The sequence below is a fragment of the Danio rerio genome, chromosome 1 (genome assembly GCF_052040795.2).
Source record: "Danio rerio strain M-AB ecotype USA chromosome 1, GRCz13ab, whole genome shotgun sequence".
Taxonomy (NCBI): Eukaryota; Metazoa; Chordata; class Actinopteri; order Cypriniformes; family Danionidae; genus Danio; species Danio rerio.
In genome coordinates this window covers 61,517,025-61,534,070 of record NC_141021.1, presented here as the reverse complement: position 1 = coordinate 61,534,070, position 17,046 = coordinate 61,517,025, and the positions used below count along the sequence as shown (strand labels likewise).

Here is a 17,046-nt window from a genome sequence, read left to right as displayed (position 1 = left end):
AGTGTTTTTCTTTAATTCCTCCCTTCATTGTTTTCTTTTCTTCCTCCAGCTCAATGTTGTTTCTGTTCATCTTTCCTCTTTCTCTCTCATTCCTTCTTTTCTGATTCTCTCTGCTGCCCCGCCCACTCTAACGCGTGATTGGTCGGCCGCGAGGTGACTGACAGCTCGAGCAGGACACCTGACGCGCGACTCCGTGGCCCATGCGCGCGCGGGACAGTGACGGACGGACGGGCGGCTGCAGGATGCGGTGGCGCGCTCGGTGTTCTCCGGTGTGCGGATGCTCTGCAGGCACCGAACACACCGCACAATGACTCGGTAGAGTCGCCTTTTCTCACGGTTTATCCTTCAGTCTTGAGTAATGGCGATGGACGCGCCCGCGGTGAAGCAGAGCGCGCCGGTACCGGACATCTGCCCACTGGACCGGTACGAGCCGAGCCAAGCCAAGACCCGAGCCAGCCTGAGCTGGCTGCTGAGCCGAAGCGGACCTGAAGGTAAATGTGTGTGTGTGTGTGTGTGTGTGTGTGTGTGTGTGTGTGTGTGTGCAGCATCAGCACCATTCAGCATCTGTGCGCGCACACGCAGCTTGTTTAATACAGACAGTGAAGCGCGTGCCTGTGTGTGTGTGTGTGTAGGGCGTCACCGCGGCTCTCTGATTCAGCATCTGATCATATAACCTAACACGCATCGCTATCGCTTCATTAACACACACACACACACACACACTGATGGTGTCTTTGTGTTTGCGCGCTCCCGCTGATCGCCATTGTGTGCTCTCAGCAGCTCTTGCTGATCATTCATTTCCTCCAGGAATCTCCTCTTTAGACGGATCTGGACTGCAGGCTGTGTTCAGGAGGGCTTTGTGCTGTAAATATGATGCTTTAGGGTAAATCCAGGCCCTCGGGGTAAGATGAGGCACACAGGAGCACAGTGTCATCATTAGCCTGTGATACATGAATTTAATGTGTCCACGTCAGATTTGTGCATGTCAGGTGCAGTCTGAGCTTGTAATGGAGGTCTGCAGACTAACTGAGGGGAAACCAGTCTCCTGACAGGGATTGTGTTATTATAATTATTAAAAATAACTGAAGTATTTACATGTTACTACCTAAACTAAAGTCTGTCAGTAGATGAGCAGTGGTGCTGTGTTTGTGAAACATGCTTTCAGAATGGTTGAACACACTGCTGCCGGCCGTTGATTATCCCGCTCTGCTCATGTGCAGATATATAGAGGAGCTAAAGCTAGTTTTGCTCTATTTGCAGCAATATTTGACCACATTTTTACAAGTCATGGTGTTAGATCTGACAGCTCCCACCCTGAATCATCACATTACTTAGTTTGTGTGTTGTTTCTAGTCTAAATATCAGCAAAAAAATTAAATCAAGAAGCATTTTCTAGACAAGCAGAACATGTAGTGTCGTGTTCAGCAATAATGAGTCCAACTGAAGAGAGTAAATCATTCATTCATTTTCCTTCAGCTTAGACCCTTTATTAATCAGGGGTCACCACAGTGGAATGAACCAACAACTTATCCAGCAGATGTTTTACACAGTGGATGCCCTTCCAGCTGCAACCCAGCACTGGGAAACACACACACTCATTCACTCACACTCCTCAGGCCTGTGGCCAGCCTGGTGAAAGGGCTGGTTCTTTTTCCTCAAAACGTGGAGCTTTATGCAATTCTCCAGCTCATTTTATTTATGAAATTTAAATTCTGCATTTTACTGACATTTTAAGCACTATCCTCAATTCACTTGTCGGATAGTCAATATATAATGGCACTCCATTATCCAAGCTGGAAATATGATGCTTTAAAGTAACCAGTCTGACGAGATGAACTCAGCCAAGTTGTTGTATTCTTTTTTTGTGTTTATTTGTTCTTCAAAGCAGGAACAATCTTTTCCTCTATATAACGATACAATCTGGAACGACGGTCAAAAACTGCATCTCTCCGTCTCCTTCTCTCTTTGCAACAAGGATATGACGTGATCAGTCATCAATAAGCAAAGGCATGATTAACGCATGCAGTAATAATTGAATATTATTTTGATTGTAGACAACATAAATGCAATAAACAAATAAACATAACTATGCATAATATTTTACAATTTGCATAATAAATATGGCTCTGACACTATATGACACACTTTTTGACAATTTTAGCCAAAATTATATTCCAGTGAGGAGTTTAATCTGGTCCACTTTTGGTGCTTCACACATTTTATTGGTATTTTTTTGTTTAAGAATATGGTTGAAGATTCAGAATAAAAGTTACCTGTAATATTTGTTCTCCACAATGCAGTAGACAGGGATGACTTCACTTGTGTCAGATTGCATGTTTTCTTGCACAGCTGGATGTTGGACCCATGAGAAAGAACTGTTAAGCTGCGGTCACACTGGGCTTTTCCTCACATAGACTTCCATCTATACCCACGCAAATGCGTCAAACCAGAAATGCACGGTCATGTGTTTAGTTTCGCAGGTTGCTGCGGTGTAAAGTTCAAGCTTGGTGAACTCTGACCTGCGAAATCGCATCACTTGACTGCGCGAAACCAATCGAGGATCAGAACATGAGCTCTCTGGACAGAAAGTTAAGTCATGGAGCAATCGCTCGCTTTTTCTAATCATCTTCCCGCCCCTTTTCGCAGCGCCGTACGATAGAATTTCGGCCACACAAACTCTAGTGTGAGCGCAGCTGAAGTCACACTAAAGCGACGGCCAACAGAGGATTCTACTTGGACTTAAGGCCTTTTTCAATGGGTTATTTTCACTGCTTATGATGGTTTAGCAATCAAAATAGGACAAATGAGCTTGTGTGTGGGACAAATTCTGGACCTTAGTCAGTGAGGGGTGGGTCTCCCCGACCCCCCCTAGAAATGGGCCTGTCCATTCCCTACAGCCAGTGTAGTTGATCAATTCCCCTATAGCGCATGTGTTTGGACTGTGGGGGAAACCGGAGCACCCAGAGGAAACCCACACCAACACGGGGAGAACATGCAAACTCCACACGGAATGCCAACTATCCTAGTCGGGACTCAAACCAGCGACCTTCTTGCTGTGAGGTGACCGTGCTACCCACTGCACCACCGTGACAACCAAGTAAAATAATCTCATGTCAAAACAAACAATAATATTATTTTGCCTGTTTTAAGGAGAAACTCTCGTCAGTTTGACTCATCATCGCTGAACACAACACTATATGCTCTGCTCAACTAGAAAATGCTTCATGATTCACAGTCTTTGTTGATATTTAGACTAGAAACTACTCTAAATGTTCACATAACAATACAGTGTGTGTGTGTGTGTGTGTGTGTGTTGTGAAAGTGTTGCGCTGGCATCATCTCAGATCATTTGTGCTCCAAGGCTCTGGATGTGGGTCAGAGAGAGAGAGAGAGAGAGTAAGTATGTGTGTGTGTGTGTGTGTGTGTGTGTGTGTGTGTGTGTGTGTGTGTGTGTGTGTGTGTGTGTGTGTGTGTGTGTGTGTGTGTGTGTGTGTGTGTGTGTGTGTGTGTGTGTGAAGAGTTTGCGTGAGAGTAAAGCTCATCCTCGAGTGTGTCTGTCCATCTCAGACTCTTCAAGAGATGTGCTTTCAGATGCTCAGTCAGTCAGTCAGTCAGGATTGTGTCTTCAGTGTGTGTGTGTGTGTGTGTGTGTGTATAGCAGTCTTTTTTTATTAAAACAGTAATGTAGTGTATTATTATTGCGACTGAAACAATATAATTGTCCAGTGTAGTTTACACACACATCATCACTGCAGCTGTTTCAGGATCCTGCAGAATCACTCCACGTCACCTCATCTGATTCCGGCTGATCAGCTGCTGAACTCGGCATATTCATCGTGTTTTTGTGTACTTTTATGTTTCTTTACACAGTCAGTTGACTTTTGGGATTATTTCCTGCAATTATCAGATGATATGGCATGCTGTGTGTGCTTAATAGTGCTCACAAACCATTCACATGGCCTCCATTTCCCAGCTGAGGGAACTTATATACTTATATACCATCTCTATACATGTATTTATTTTATTTAAGATCATCTATAATGTTCTATAGAGCTGTAATGCACTCAGCATCAGTCATCTGAAGTGTTGTCCTACAGTGTTCATCAATAGTCCTGCATTTACTAACACACACTATATCTGAAGTGTTTGGTAGTGATTTTCGTCTTCTGAAAAAACATCGTAAGAGCAATGTTGTGTGTTACAGCAGTGTTTATAATAGTCTAAACACTCTATTAATGTAGTGTTCAGCTGAGCACATGTGGTCAGACACAAGCGAGTCGCAGATAATGAAGTATTCAGTGTTTCTCCCACAGAAGAGCCCGTCTGCCAGCAGATCTCTGTAGCTCCGCCCACGCTCCGCCTCTTTGCCCTTGTTTGGTATCCCCCGGTCGGTGCGATGACAAAATTGTAGCCTCATTTACGTTCTTCAGAATCCTAGGGGTGTCGGATGCTACGTCCATATCTTTTGCAGTCTATGGTAAACACACACATGTTGATCCGCTCGGTGTGTTTCGTGTCAGAATGCCAGTCTTTGTTTTGGCCTCCATCACCAGCCCGCTGCCGGTTTAGCCAGTTATATTTCAGCAGGCCGGGTTGCCAGATGCTGGAATACTGTGTTTCATTCAGTCCTGAATAATAACAATACAAATATTACACGCATAAACATTAGCAGAGCAGCTAACAGTGCACGCTCGCAATCTGTTTGGGTTGTCAATCTGGCAACCTGCACACTGTAAAACACACACCTCTCCAATATTTACAATGCAGACTGCAATACCCAGATCAACCACTAGCTGTCAGAGCCTTAAGAGTGTGTGCACTGCCACTGTACTGACCCCAGACTCTCTCTCTCTCTCTCTCTCTGTGTGTGTGTGTGTGTGTGTGTTTCTTTGTGCGTGTATATGACTCTCTGCAAATGTGTTTGTATTTGTCTATCTGTGTGTGTGTGTGTGTGTGTGTCATTCTGCATTTGTGTGTCTATGTGTGTGTTCGTGTGTATGTGTGTCTGTATGTTTCTCTGCATGTATGTGTGTGTGTGTGTGTATATATATATGTGGGTGTGTCTGGATGTGTTTGTGTTTTGTGTGTCTCTGTGTGTGTATTTGTGTCTGTGTCTGTGTGTGTGTGTTTATTTTTGTCTCTTTGCGCGTGTGTGTGTATGCATGTCTTTGTGTGTTGGTTTGTGTGTGTGTTTGTGTACATATGCGTCTCTGCGTGTGTGTGCCTGTGTGTGTTTCCTTGTGTGTATATATATATATATGTCTCTTTTAATGTGTGTGTATGTATGTATGTATGTATGTGTGTGTGTGTGTGTGTGTGTGTTGGTGTGTGTGTTTCTTTTTGTCTCTTTGCATGTGTGTGTGTGTGTGTGTGTGTTGGTTTGTGTGTGTGTTTGTGTACATATGTGTCTCTTTTTGTCTCTTTGCGCGTGTGTGTGTATGCATGTCTGTGTGTGTTGGTTTGTGTGTGTGTTTGTGTACATATGCGTCTCTGTGTGTGTGTGCCTGTGTGTGTTTCCTTGTGTGTATATATATATATATGTCTCTTTTAATGTGTGTGTATGTATGTGTATGTATGTGTGTGTGTGTGTGTGTGTGTGTGTGTGTGTGTGTGTGTGTGTGTGTGTGTGTGTGTGGGTGTATATCTGTGTCTCTGTATGTGTGTGTGTAGAGAGCGTGTCGTCAGCGGTGTGTGCGGACGGCTCAGTGTGTGTGTCCCTGCAGCGCCGCCTGCTGTCCGCTGAGCTGTACTGTCGTGTGTTCTCGGGCGTGTGTGTGTCCGCTGGGGGCGTGGCTCCGGCAGATCTGCCCTCCCTCCTGCTGCTGCTGGACCGCCTCCACCTGACGCCGTCGGCCAATCAGACGCAGCTCAGCCAGACGCCCATACACATGGTGAGCCAATCACATAACGACTCCCACTCTGCGACAGGATTGGCTGACAGCTCTCTCTCTCTGCTCTGATTGGCTACAGGGGGCTCATCTGGCTCTCATTGATTCGCTGATGTCACTGAGCGCCATGGAAACGGTTGCCCGGGTGAAGATGGCGAAGGAGACGGATCAGTTCGGCTCTGGAAAGAGCTGGGAAAACTCTCTGCTCTTCTGGATCAACAAGGTCTGGAGTAATGAGAGCCTGTACAGACACATTACAGCATCATGCCTACAGTACAGCACATCCAAACATTCAGGAGTGACTATTCTGAGCACTGAGGGGGATATTCTGAAGAATTTTTACTTGTAGGAAAAACAAATACTATGAGACTCAATGGATGTTGGTTTCTAATATTTTTCTTAATATTTTGTATGTGTTTGATATTTAATAAGAGCTTTTTTGGGGGGTTGAAATCTCACAAAAACTTTCACATAAATGTGTTTATTTTCCAACAAATGAAGGATTTTAATTGTTACAGAGTGAAAATTCTAAAATAATGATAATAATAAACAATCAATCAGTTGAACAATAAAAGGCATGTTTAATTAATGAGTAAATCCTTTAATGAATAGTTATTGATAATGACAATGTATCAACATTTTTCATAAGTGTGTGTTTTCAGAGTTTGTGAATGTTTAAGTTTGTTTGCTTCTCTTGTTTCTGTTTAGTTCTCTTTATGCCTCTATATAAGTTGAGTTTTGTTGATTTATTGTTTTTTTTTCAGATTTTATTTCACTTTCGGTGGCTGTATTTAATATAACTATATGTTGTATATATAATTTAAATATGACATTAAATCTTAGCTGAGTATTTTCTCTCATACAGGTCAATCAGAAGCTGCGGGACAGTGCTGATGTGGAGGAGAACGTGAAGCCAAACACCTGCACAGACCTGCAGCCGGTGCAGCCCACGGTGAGCGAACACACACACACACACACACACTCCAGCTTCAGTGATGCTAACCACTCTCTTCCTCTGTGTGTGTGTCTCCTCTGTATCTGTGTGTGTGTGTGCGCAGTGTCCTCAGCGCTGGTACTGGAAGCTGGTCCCTGTGAGTATTCCTCCTCTACTAATACACACATCTCCTCGTTCAGTGTGTGTGTTCATCGGTGATAATAACACACTCATGCTCATGGTGTTTGACCTGCACGAGTGTTTAATTCAGCTGCGTGTGTGTGTGTGTGTGTGTGTGACAGAAGTGCTGTTCTCACTGACCCATCCATACACTAGTGTTCAAAAGCTCGGCTTTAACATGCTGTAAAGGGCTTCTGACATGCAAAGATCGCTTTAATGCGGTGTTTAACTCCAGTAGTGTGTGTGTGTGTGTGTGTGTGTGTATCTCCAGCACCTCTAATGCTCAACAGTACTCAATTGTGTTCTAATCAGTCTTGATGAATGAAAGACTGTGATTGACATTCTCCCGCTGTACGTGTCATCAGAGGGGGAAAGCCCCGCCCACTAGTGCCCATCATCTCTCCATCTCATTAGCATAAGCAGCAGCCCTGAGTGAGAAGCAGCCGTCTGTGATTAATAATAGTATTCATTTAGAAGCAAACTTCTGAACGACAAGTGGCATTTCAGCCAATAGGAGTGAGGGGGCGGGGTTCTGTGTGTGTCATGCAATGTGGGATGTGTCAGTCCAGCCAATAGGAGTGAGGGGGCGGGGACTCATGTGTGTCATTATGTGTGCTCAGCCAATAGCAGTGAGGGGCGTGTCTTGTGTGTGTGTGTGTCATGTGACTGTGTGTGTGACTCTGGCATTGACCGTGTGCTCTCTCTGCCGCACCGCACCAGCATGCCATCGCATTTTGTTTGAAGGAGTCTGGGAATAAACCTCCAGTGGTAACGTATCCGTCCGCCTCCTGTCTACACACACACACACATCAATACAATCTTACACATTCACATATACATACAACCACACACACAGATTCATACACACACACACAGTGTGCCCTCTGCATGTCCTGATGTCTGTCCTGTGTGTGTGTGTGTGTGTGCAGGAAAAACACACACTGCTTTGGTTTAGTTTAGTTTGTGGCTTTAATTGAGTTTTTCTTCCAGTTTTTTCATGGTTTGTTTCTCGCTGTCGCCTGCTGTGAGTCTGGATGGCCAACACACACACTCACACACACAAACACACACACACACACACACACACCTCACTGTCGTATTTCTCCCCAGTGTTGAGCTGCACATTGACATTCACTCAATGATCTGAGTCACTGAATCACTGAATGAATCTTTATATTCACTGATACTGAATGAATCACTGATTCAGAAAGTGAATCTGATTCGCTTCAGAGACGTGTGTGTGTGCTGCTGCTGCTGCTGCTGTTCCCCCTCCGTATAATTTAACAGTCTTTCTTTTTTTAATCCACACATTTAAATGCTCTTTTGAACCATGTTCTTATTTCTGTGTGTGTGTGTGTGTGTGTGTGTGTGTGTGTTGCAGATCCGTTACAGGAAAGACAAGGTTCAGTCTAAGCAGAGTCCGGTGTTCTCTGTGGTGTCTGGAGTGAAGGATCTGTCCAGCGGCTGCGCCATCGCTGCTGCGCTTCACTTCTACTGCCCTCAGATACTGCCGCTGGAGGGTAAAACACACACACACACACACTCCTGCTGAAGACACACTAAAAGTATGCCTGCTATGTCAGTAATGGAGATTGCTGCTCTGTGTTGCAGACGTGTGCTTGAAGGACACCATGTGTGTAGCAGACAGTGTGTATAATCTCCAGCTGATCCGAGAGTTTTATAGAACTCACCTGAAGAGCTGCTGCCCCCTACAGCTGGAGGATTTACTGTACGCCCCGCCCATTCTGCAGGTCAGATATGCCCCGCCTACACTACAGGTTAGATATGCCCTGCCCACCACACTGGTCAGCTATACCACGCCCACTCTGCAGGTCATATATGCCCCGCCCACTTTACAGGTCAGATATACTCTGCCCACTTTACAGGTCAGATATGCCCCACCCACTTTACAGGTCAGATATACCACACCTACTTTACAGGTCAGATATGCCCCGCCCACTTACAGGTCAGATATACCACACCCAATTTACAGGTCAGATATGCCCCGCCCACTTTACAGGTCAGAAATACCACACCTACTTTACAGGTCAGATATGCCCTGCCCACTTACAGGTCAGATATACAACACCCACTTTACAGGTCAGATATGCCCCGCCCACTTTAAAGGTCAGATAGACCACACCCATTTTACAGGTCAGATATGCTCCACCCGCTTTACAGGTCATATATGCCCCGCCCACTTTAAAGGTCAGATAGACCACACCCACTTTACAGGTCAGAAATACCACACCCACTTTACAGGTCAGAAATACCACACCTACTTTACAGGTCAGATATGCCCCGCCCACTTACAGGTCAGATATGCCCCACCCACTTTACAGGTCAGATATGCCTCAACCACTTTACAGGTCAGATATACCACACCCGTTTTAGAGGTCCTATATGCCCCGCCCACTTTAAAGGTCAGATATGCCCCACTCGCTTTACAGGTCATATATGCCCCGCCCACTTTAAAGGTCAGATAGACCACACCCACTTTACAGGTCAGAAATACCACACCCACTTTACAGGTCAGAAATACCACACCCACTTTACAGGTCAGAAATACCACACCTACTTTACAGGTCAGATATGCCCCGCCCACTTACAGGTCAGATATGCCCCACCCACTTTACAGGTCAGATATGCCTCAACCACTTTACAGGTCAGATATACCACACCCGTTTTAGAGGTCCTATATGCCCCGCCCACTTTAAAGGTCAGATATGCCCCACCCGCTTTACAGGTCAGATATGCCCCGCCCACTTTACAGGTCAGAAATACCGCATGCACTTGACAGGTCAGATTTACCATATTCACTTTACATGTCATATATGCCACACCCACATCGCAGGTCACTCTATTCTGATTGGTCAGTCATGACATTCTGAGGTATGTTATTCCTAGATAACAGCTATTAACACAGACTCATTCAGAATCTGTGATGCATCAAAACTTGTTGGTTAGTGTATACTCCATTCAGCCCTTTTCCATTCTGTTAGCTTTGTGCTTGATTAAATAATAAATAAACTCTTATGGCTTAGAACAATGTTTGTCTAATTTTTATTTATTTATTAGCTGTGTAATAATTGACTCTCACTTTTGACTCCACAGGTGAACATTATGTGCTTCCTTTCGGAGCTGTTTGCCACATTCGAGGTGCAGAAACCAGATTTCGTCAAACCAATACACACACTGGACCTAACAGGTAGACAATAATACATGCGAGAGCGACAAAACCCACAGTAATCAGATCATACATCAGCTTCTGTTGCTTTGACCTGCAGATGCATCAGATCTGGTGGACTGCACTAGTCCCATCAACTGCAACAGGTAAAGCACTTTCCAGAACACTTGATCATGCTCGCTGTGTTCAGATGCATCATGGGATCTGGTGTTTTTCCTGCAGTGGCTCCCCATCTTTCCTCCTGAAGCAGTCTCTGCCTCAGTCCACCTCAGTGTCGGGTGAGAGCTCTCTGCATGCTGACTAACCTGTGGAAAGTGGTTTGGCATTGGGAGTTTTGTTTTCTCAGTTTGGAACATTTTGGATGTGTTATGTGATATTTGAGATGATAAGGACTGTTTTGTGTATGTAACTGAGCTTGTTATAATTATTTTTGTTGCTGTGTAGAAGGACGGGGATGGAGCAAAAAGCAAATAAGGTAATTGTGCTTCAGTTCAATAAAGTGTGTAGGAAATACAATTCTGACTCATTAGTCCAGTGGTCACCAAACTTGTTCCTGGAGGTCCGGTGTCCTGAAGATTTTAGCTCCAACCCTAATCAAACACACCTGAACAAGCTAATCAAGGTCTTCCTAGGTATACTTGAAACATCCAGGCAGGTGTGTTGAAGCAAGTTGGAGCTAAACCCTGCAAGGACACCGGCCCTCCAGGACCGAGATTGGTGACCCCTGTATTAGTCGAAATGTTTTTGATATATTTAAAAATTCCTGTACTTCTGAGAATAAAGCAAATTCGTCATGCCCTAGGAATCTTCAGTGATGTTCATGTTCTCTCTCTTAGCCGTCCTCTCTCGGCGGTGACCTTCAGCATCCCGTTTCCGCTGGACAGTGATGTTGATGTTGTCATGGGCAACCCTCTCTTCCGCTCTGTCAGCACGGACAGTCTCACCATGGTGACCAACCCTGACCCTTACACTCCTCCAGAGGATCTCAGTAAACTCATTGGTCATGCTCCTCTAGGAGAGCTGCCTACTATAGAAGAAGCATTACAGATCGTTCACACTGGCCGTGTGGTACACAATGAGCCGCGTCTGCGGCCAGAGGGGGCACCATCTGGCTTTTACCTCCACTCCCAAAATGAGGGTGGAGCCAAACTCAGCAGCTCTGCTCCCTGCCGGTCAGGGATTATGTATCGACCCATTGGAGGAGGGCCTGATAACAGCGGGAACCACAAACGGCAAGATGGAGGTTCAGAATGTGCCACGCCTGACTCTCCCAAAACCTCCAGCCCAGCCAACGGACCCAAGTCTGGCCGCATGACAAACTTTGCTGAGCGCAGAAAAATGATGCCTGAATCCCCAAGCAACTCCAGGTCCCAGGAGCGGGAACCTTTGTTCAGCCCTGCAGCAATGAGCCCTGTTGGGGCAGTGGAGGCGCAGGAGCTGGGTGCTCGTCTGGAGGAGAAGCGGAAAGCAATTGAAGCTCAAAAGAGGAGGATTGAGGCCATCTTTACCAAGCACAGGCAAAGGCTGGGCAAAACTGCCTTCCTTCAGCTCCAGAAGAAACAAGAGGGAGAGGTGGAGGAAGATGGACAGTCCATCTCTCTGGATGAACGACTCACACAAATGGAGCAGCAGCTTCAACAAGTGGAGGACAGAGAGAAGGAGGAGGAGAAAAGAAAGCAGGAAGAGGGGAAGAGAGAAAAGGATGGGGAGGAGAAGAAGAGTGATGTAGTAGCTCCACCAAAACTAGAGAAACAGGTGACCTTTTCTGTTGAGGCAAAGAAAGAGGAGGGGAAAGAGCCACCATTGGGGGAATATAACGAGGCAGTAGCTAAGCTAAGCTCCACCCTGGAGACTCTGCAAAGAGACATGCAGCGCCTTACAGAACAGCAGCAAAGGCTCATGGGAAAGAAAACTTTGAGTTCTCCTAAAAACATCCCCTCAAGCAAGACCTCAGCATCCAGCAAGGCCTGGGTTATTCCATCTGGTCCCAAATCCCCCGCTACACCACCTCATCTTTCTAGAGACTCCACTCGCATCATTTCACCCTCTGGCTCTCCATCACGCTCTGGACAACTTTCAGACACACCGAGATCCCCTAAAAGCTCTGCAGCTTCCACCCCTCGTAGATCCCGTAGTGCTGCTCCCAAGAGTCCTAGGCGTCAACGACCCTCTCGCCCCACGGACCTTGGCTTCCAGCCTATCACACGTGTCCTAACACCGCCTCAGAATGTGGACACCCTTCCCCATTTGCGCAGAGTCTCTCCAAGCCAGTGTCAGGTGCAGACCAGCTCATCTCTGCGGCTCGGAGGTCCGTACACCCCACTGGACTCTTCACCCCAACCTGCCCCTGCTCAAGAGAACACATCAGAGTCAGGCTCCAGTGACCACAACACTCCAATCTTCAGTCTGGAGCTAGAGGCTGGACCTCCGTCTGCACTCCCCGCGGAGCTGTTAGGAGGAGCAGGCAGCTCTGGAGCTCCATCAGAGTGCTCGTTTGAAAGTGACTTGCTTTTGAGCAGTGCCCCTGTGAAAGACGAGACGGAGGGCGCCGGAACGATGGGAGATGACACCGATTTAGAGCAGGGTGCAGAAATATTCTCATCAGATTCCATGAGTGACCAGACTGAGAGTGAGAGCCGGCTGGGACTTGATGTGTTTTTTAAGGTGTGTGAAGGTCTGCATGCTCTTTGCTTGAGTTTAGTGTCTGAGGTGTTTGTAAAGTGTGTTTTTTGGGGGCCTTTAGGAGGAGGGTCTCTCGGAGGAGGAGATGGCCCAGAAAAGGGCCCTGCTGTTGGAACGACAACAAAGAAGAGCACAAGAGCTCAAGAGACGAGCAAGACAAGGGCAGGACCCTGAGAACAGGTAAGATCATCTGCACATTCAAATCTTCTCATATTGGACTTACTTTCAGGAAACTCTGATCTCCGTTTTCCCTTACAGTCAACAGGCTTCCTTGGAAGACCTGCGACCGCAAACTCCACTGCTATCACAGTCTCTGCCCACCTTTTACACCCCACCTCCTCGTTTGAATGCGACGCCCCCAGGCACGCCCCAGCGCTGGGGAGCATTCACACGGGCGGAGTATGAACGGCGCCATCAGCTGAAGATAATGGCTGATCTAGGGAAGGTTCTCAAACAGAAACCAACAAAGCAAAGTGGCAAAAAGCAGCACGCAAACAAACCACATAACCACGAGCTCATTCACACACGCTCACCTGGAAAGAGCAGAACAGGTAACCATGCACATCACAAGTGTTTCAAGATGAAGAGAGTAACTTCTGGCATCACAAAACCCAATTGGTTTTTGTTTGTATGAGTGAAAAATGAGTTTGCATTTACATTATTTCCTTAGCCAACCAGAAAGATGGCAGATCTCTACCAGCTGTAAAACCAGCAAGGTACTGTACTCTACACATGAGTCTAGTGTCTGTCTTCTGTCTTCTATAAATGTCTCTGTATTTACTAAAAATGCCTAATCTCTCACTCAACGCAGTCGTTTAGAGTCACCCTCAAAGGTGATGTCATCAGGACTGCTGGCCAGTCAGAATGGAGAGAAAGACTGTGAACAAGCATCCAACGCCTCCTCTCCAGCATCACTCCCAGAATACACAGGTAAAAGACAACATGGTGAATTTTTCTAAGTGAAGTTTAAGACAAATGTGACTAAACCACCTCTCTTTTTAGGTCCTAAATTGTTTAAGGAGCCCAGTTTTAAATCCAACAAGTTCATCATTCACAGTGCGCTCTCACGCTGCTGCCTTGCTGGCAAAGTCAACGAATCCCAGAAGAACAAGATCATCGAGGTGCGTCACTGTTCATTTCTCTCCACAGTCGTGACTCCTTCATGCACTTTTACAGTCTGTTTCCTCTCACGTTTCTCTAGGAGATGGAGAAGAGCTCGGCCAGTCACTTTCTGATCCTCATGCGTGATTCCAACTGTCAGTTCCGTGCCATCTACACTCTAGACGGCCAGTCAGAGGAGCTGCACCGACTCTGCGGCGTTGGTCCACGGGTCATTTCCTCATCAGCCGTGGAAGCCATTTATAAATACAGCTCTGATAGGAAACAGTTCAATACACTTCCATCCCGCACTCTGAGCATGAGCGTCGACGCTTTCACTATCCCTGGCCAGCTCTGGAACACTAAGAAACATGGCACGCCCAAAAAAGTAGCCACTCCCAAATAGACTCAGACCGCTTAACCCAGGGGTGTCCACACTCAGTCCTGGAGGGCTGGTGTCCTGCAAAGTTTAGTTCCAACCTCAATCAGACACACCTGCTCTAGCTTATCAAGCTCTTACCAGGCTTTCTAGAAACATCCATGCAGGTGTGCTGAGGCAAGTTGGAGCTAAAATCTGCAGGACACTGGACCTCCGGGACCGAGTTTAGACACCCCAGACCACACTTATTTAGATAAAACTCTCCAGGTAAAACAGTCCCTCCTACAAAGTACACGCCCAGGTTGACTCAGGTGCAACAAGTACAAACCCCTTCCCACCCTCAAAAGAAGACACACCCTGATAGACCCCGCCCACTTAAACAGACCACACTCACTTAGATAGGAGTCCCACCCACCATTTAACCACACCCAGATTGACTCTTCCCACTCAAATGATGCACATGGCCAGATAAACTCACCCCATCTAGATATAAACCACTGCCTCCAAGTTAAACCAGTGCTGCAAGTTAACCCCACCCACAAAAGTAGCCACACCCAAATAGACTCCACCCATTTTAACTGACCACACTAATTTAGTGAAAAGAACTGCCCCACTCACAATGTAGCCACACCTAGACTGACTCCACCCACGCAAGATGATCTCTGCCCCCTTAGATAAGCCACTCCCTTCAAGAGGAACCAGTGCTACAAGTATAAAGTAGACACACCCAAATATTCCCCACCAACCCAAATTTACCACTCCCTCCCACCCAGATAAACCACTCCCTCTGATATAAACCCCTCCCCCTCAAATCTTCCCACCCTACTCAAAGAAGCCCACAGTAAGTGCCATTCCTCTTATTAAACGTGTTACCAGCACCAGACACACAACACAAACTATCTCTACAACGAGGTGTGCTGAGCTACCTATTTATGATCAGCCAGAAGGATCTGTTTTCTTACTCTGCATGATAGACGAACCCGGAGGTTTTCACACCATGAGAGACCACACGTGTCCTGTTTGCATGTGAACGTTCGGTTCAGGCCAAATGTCTGTGGGTTGGTCCACCAACTGAGCACTTGAAGCTTTTATCTCTGACTCTTATGGTCTATATTCTCTTCTCTTACCACAGCACACTTCTGCATCTCAGTCTCCCGGTACTGTAGTTTTAGTGGCGCAGGTTCACTATCTAGTCTCTGATTGGCTGGATAACTTTTGAGCTCCTGCTTTAAACACTTGGGCTGCGTCCGAAATCGCATACTTGCCGACTGTATATTATGTGAAGAACATTATGTGAGCAAGTAGTACATCAGAATTCATAATATTTTAAAAAACATTAAGTGAGAAGTACCTGGATGACCTACAGGTGAGATTCTGTAGTGCACGTCCAATGAATGCAACACTATCCCATAATGCACTGCGAGAGAATTCATCAATGGGAGAAATGCAGCTGACGCATGTAGGTCATGTGATCATGGTGGATGTAGAATGTCAGAATTCCAGTCATACTATATAGAATGTACTTTTCCAATGGTCATGTGTTGAACTCAAATGTAGTACATACTCGAGTAGCAGGCGATTTGGGACGCAGCCTTGTTGTCTTCATGATTTCCATCATCTGTTGTGTTCCTCATGTGCTGAATGTGTGTAAATGACTCTGATGGACCTCCAGATTCTCCAGAGCCCGTGAGCTGCTGTCTGCTGAAGGAGGATCAGACGTCACAGTCCTGAGAGCTGATCCTGGATCAGTGTTACAAAGCCATTGAACTATTATAGTCATCCAGCTTTGTGTGCTGTATGTGTGTAGACCAGGGGCGTCCAAACTCAGTCCTGGAGGTCCGGTTTCCTGCAGATTGTAGCTCTAACTTGCCTCAACACACCTGCAGGATGTTTCTAGAAAGCCTAGTCAGAGCTTGATTAGCTAGCCCAGGTGTGTCTGACTGGGGTTGGAACTAAACTTTGCAGGACTCCGGCCCTCCAGGACTGATTGTGGACACCCCTGGTGTAGACATTCCGTCATGTGTGTGTGTGTGTGTGTGTGTGTGTGTGAGTGAAAGGCTGGGATATTTTCTAATAAGTTTTGACATCATCATGGTGTGTGTTTTCCTGCTATACGGTTATGATGATGATGACTGTGTGTGTTGATGAACATGTCGGTCAATAAACTCATTTCTAACATTTCAACTTCTGTCTCTGACAATTGCAAGCTGTCCCTATTTAATATCCGTTACTTCAACCGTGTACCTGTGGGAATCCTGTCAGACGCTGTTCACACACTCTGAGCATTTACACGGTTTTGTTTAATCCTCGCAGCGGTGATTCATTTGCCTGTTTAATGAGCAGATCGTGAGGAGAGATGATGAGGAACAGAAGGTCCTCCAGGGTCTTTGCTTCAGGCTCCTGAACCACAGCAGCTCCTCAATAGTCAGACCCTACTACAGCTAGATTATTCATATATAACCTTATAGCAAACACTATAGTCTTGTTTTAAAGAGTTTTCTTTAAAACAAGTCAGAGAATCTGCCAAAGGGGTAAGCTTTGTCAAAAGGAGAAACAAGATTATCTGGCTTCCCCCATTGTCAGATTATTCTGCTTGTTTTAAAGTTAAACTCGCTTCATTTTGGCTCTGAAAACTGAAAAATGTTTTGCTTGTCCAGAAAATGCTTCTTGATTTAAGAATGTTTCTATATGTGGATTA

The 17,046-nt window shown here is 46.0% G+C and overlaps 1 protein-coding gene across 30 annotated transcripts; it reads left to right on the top strand.

Moving 5' to 3' along the window:
• The first annotated feature begins 204 nt into the window (after nucleotides 1-204).
• On the top strand, nucleotides 205-16,532 carry LOC100007608 (calmodulin-regulated spectrin-associated protein 3). 30 transcript variants are annotated; one of them, XR_015477065.1, is made up of 21 exons: nucleotides 205-491; nucleotides 5,671-5,891; nucleotides 5,971-6,111; nucleotides 6,754-6,840; nucleotides 6,947-6,979; nucleotides 7,723-7,770; nucleotides 8,384-8,522; nucleotides 8,614-8,753; nucleotides 10,117-10,210; nucleotides 10,290-10,335; nucleotides 10,412-10,467; nucleotides 10,637-10,664; nucleotides 11,026-12,853; nucleotides 12,933-13,051; nucleotides 13,130-13,422; nucleotides 13,542-13,587; nucleotides 13,683-13,801; nucleotides 13,874-13,992; nucleotides 14,073-14,397; nucleotides 14,587-14,615; nucleotides 16,330-16,532. XR_015477065.1 is itself a non-coding variant. In XM_087237796.1 (21 exons), exons 1-19 carry the CDS (start codon nucleotides 359-361, stop codon nucleotides 14,373-14,375), a joined length of 3,996 nt encoding a protein of 1,331 aa, XP_087093922.1. In that variant the 5' UTR covers nucleotides 205-358; the 3' UTR covers nucleotides 14,376-14,384; nucleotides 14,587-14,615; nucleotides 16,330-16,532. The 30 variants fall into 30 exon arrangements, 9 of the variants coding, with proteins under 9 accessions (XP_087093922.1, XP_087093923.1, XP_087093929.1 ...); XR_015477060.1 differs by having other exon boundaries at nucleotides 10,634-10,664; XR_015477059.1 differs by having other exon boundaries at nucleotides 10,634-10,664; nucleotides 14,587-14,892; nucleotides 16,314-16,532.
• The last annotated feature ends 514 nt before the right edge of the window (nucleotides 16,533-17,046 follow it).

Bases quoted from the DNA above. Each gene is read 5' to 3' on its own strand.
- LOC100007608 (XM_087237796.1), top strand. From the start codon at position 359: ATGGCGATGGACGCGCCCGCGGTGAAGCAGAGCGCGCCGGTACCGGAC. The intron at 7,771-8,383 runs GTAACGTATCCG...TGTGTGTTGCAG, and splicing joins CTGGGAATAAACCTCCAGTG to ATCCGTTACAGGAAAGACAA. The intron at 8,754-10,116 runs GTCAGATATGCC...TTGACTCCACAG, and splicing joins ACGCCCCGCCCATTCTGCAG to GTGAACATTATGTGCTTCCT.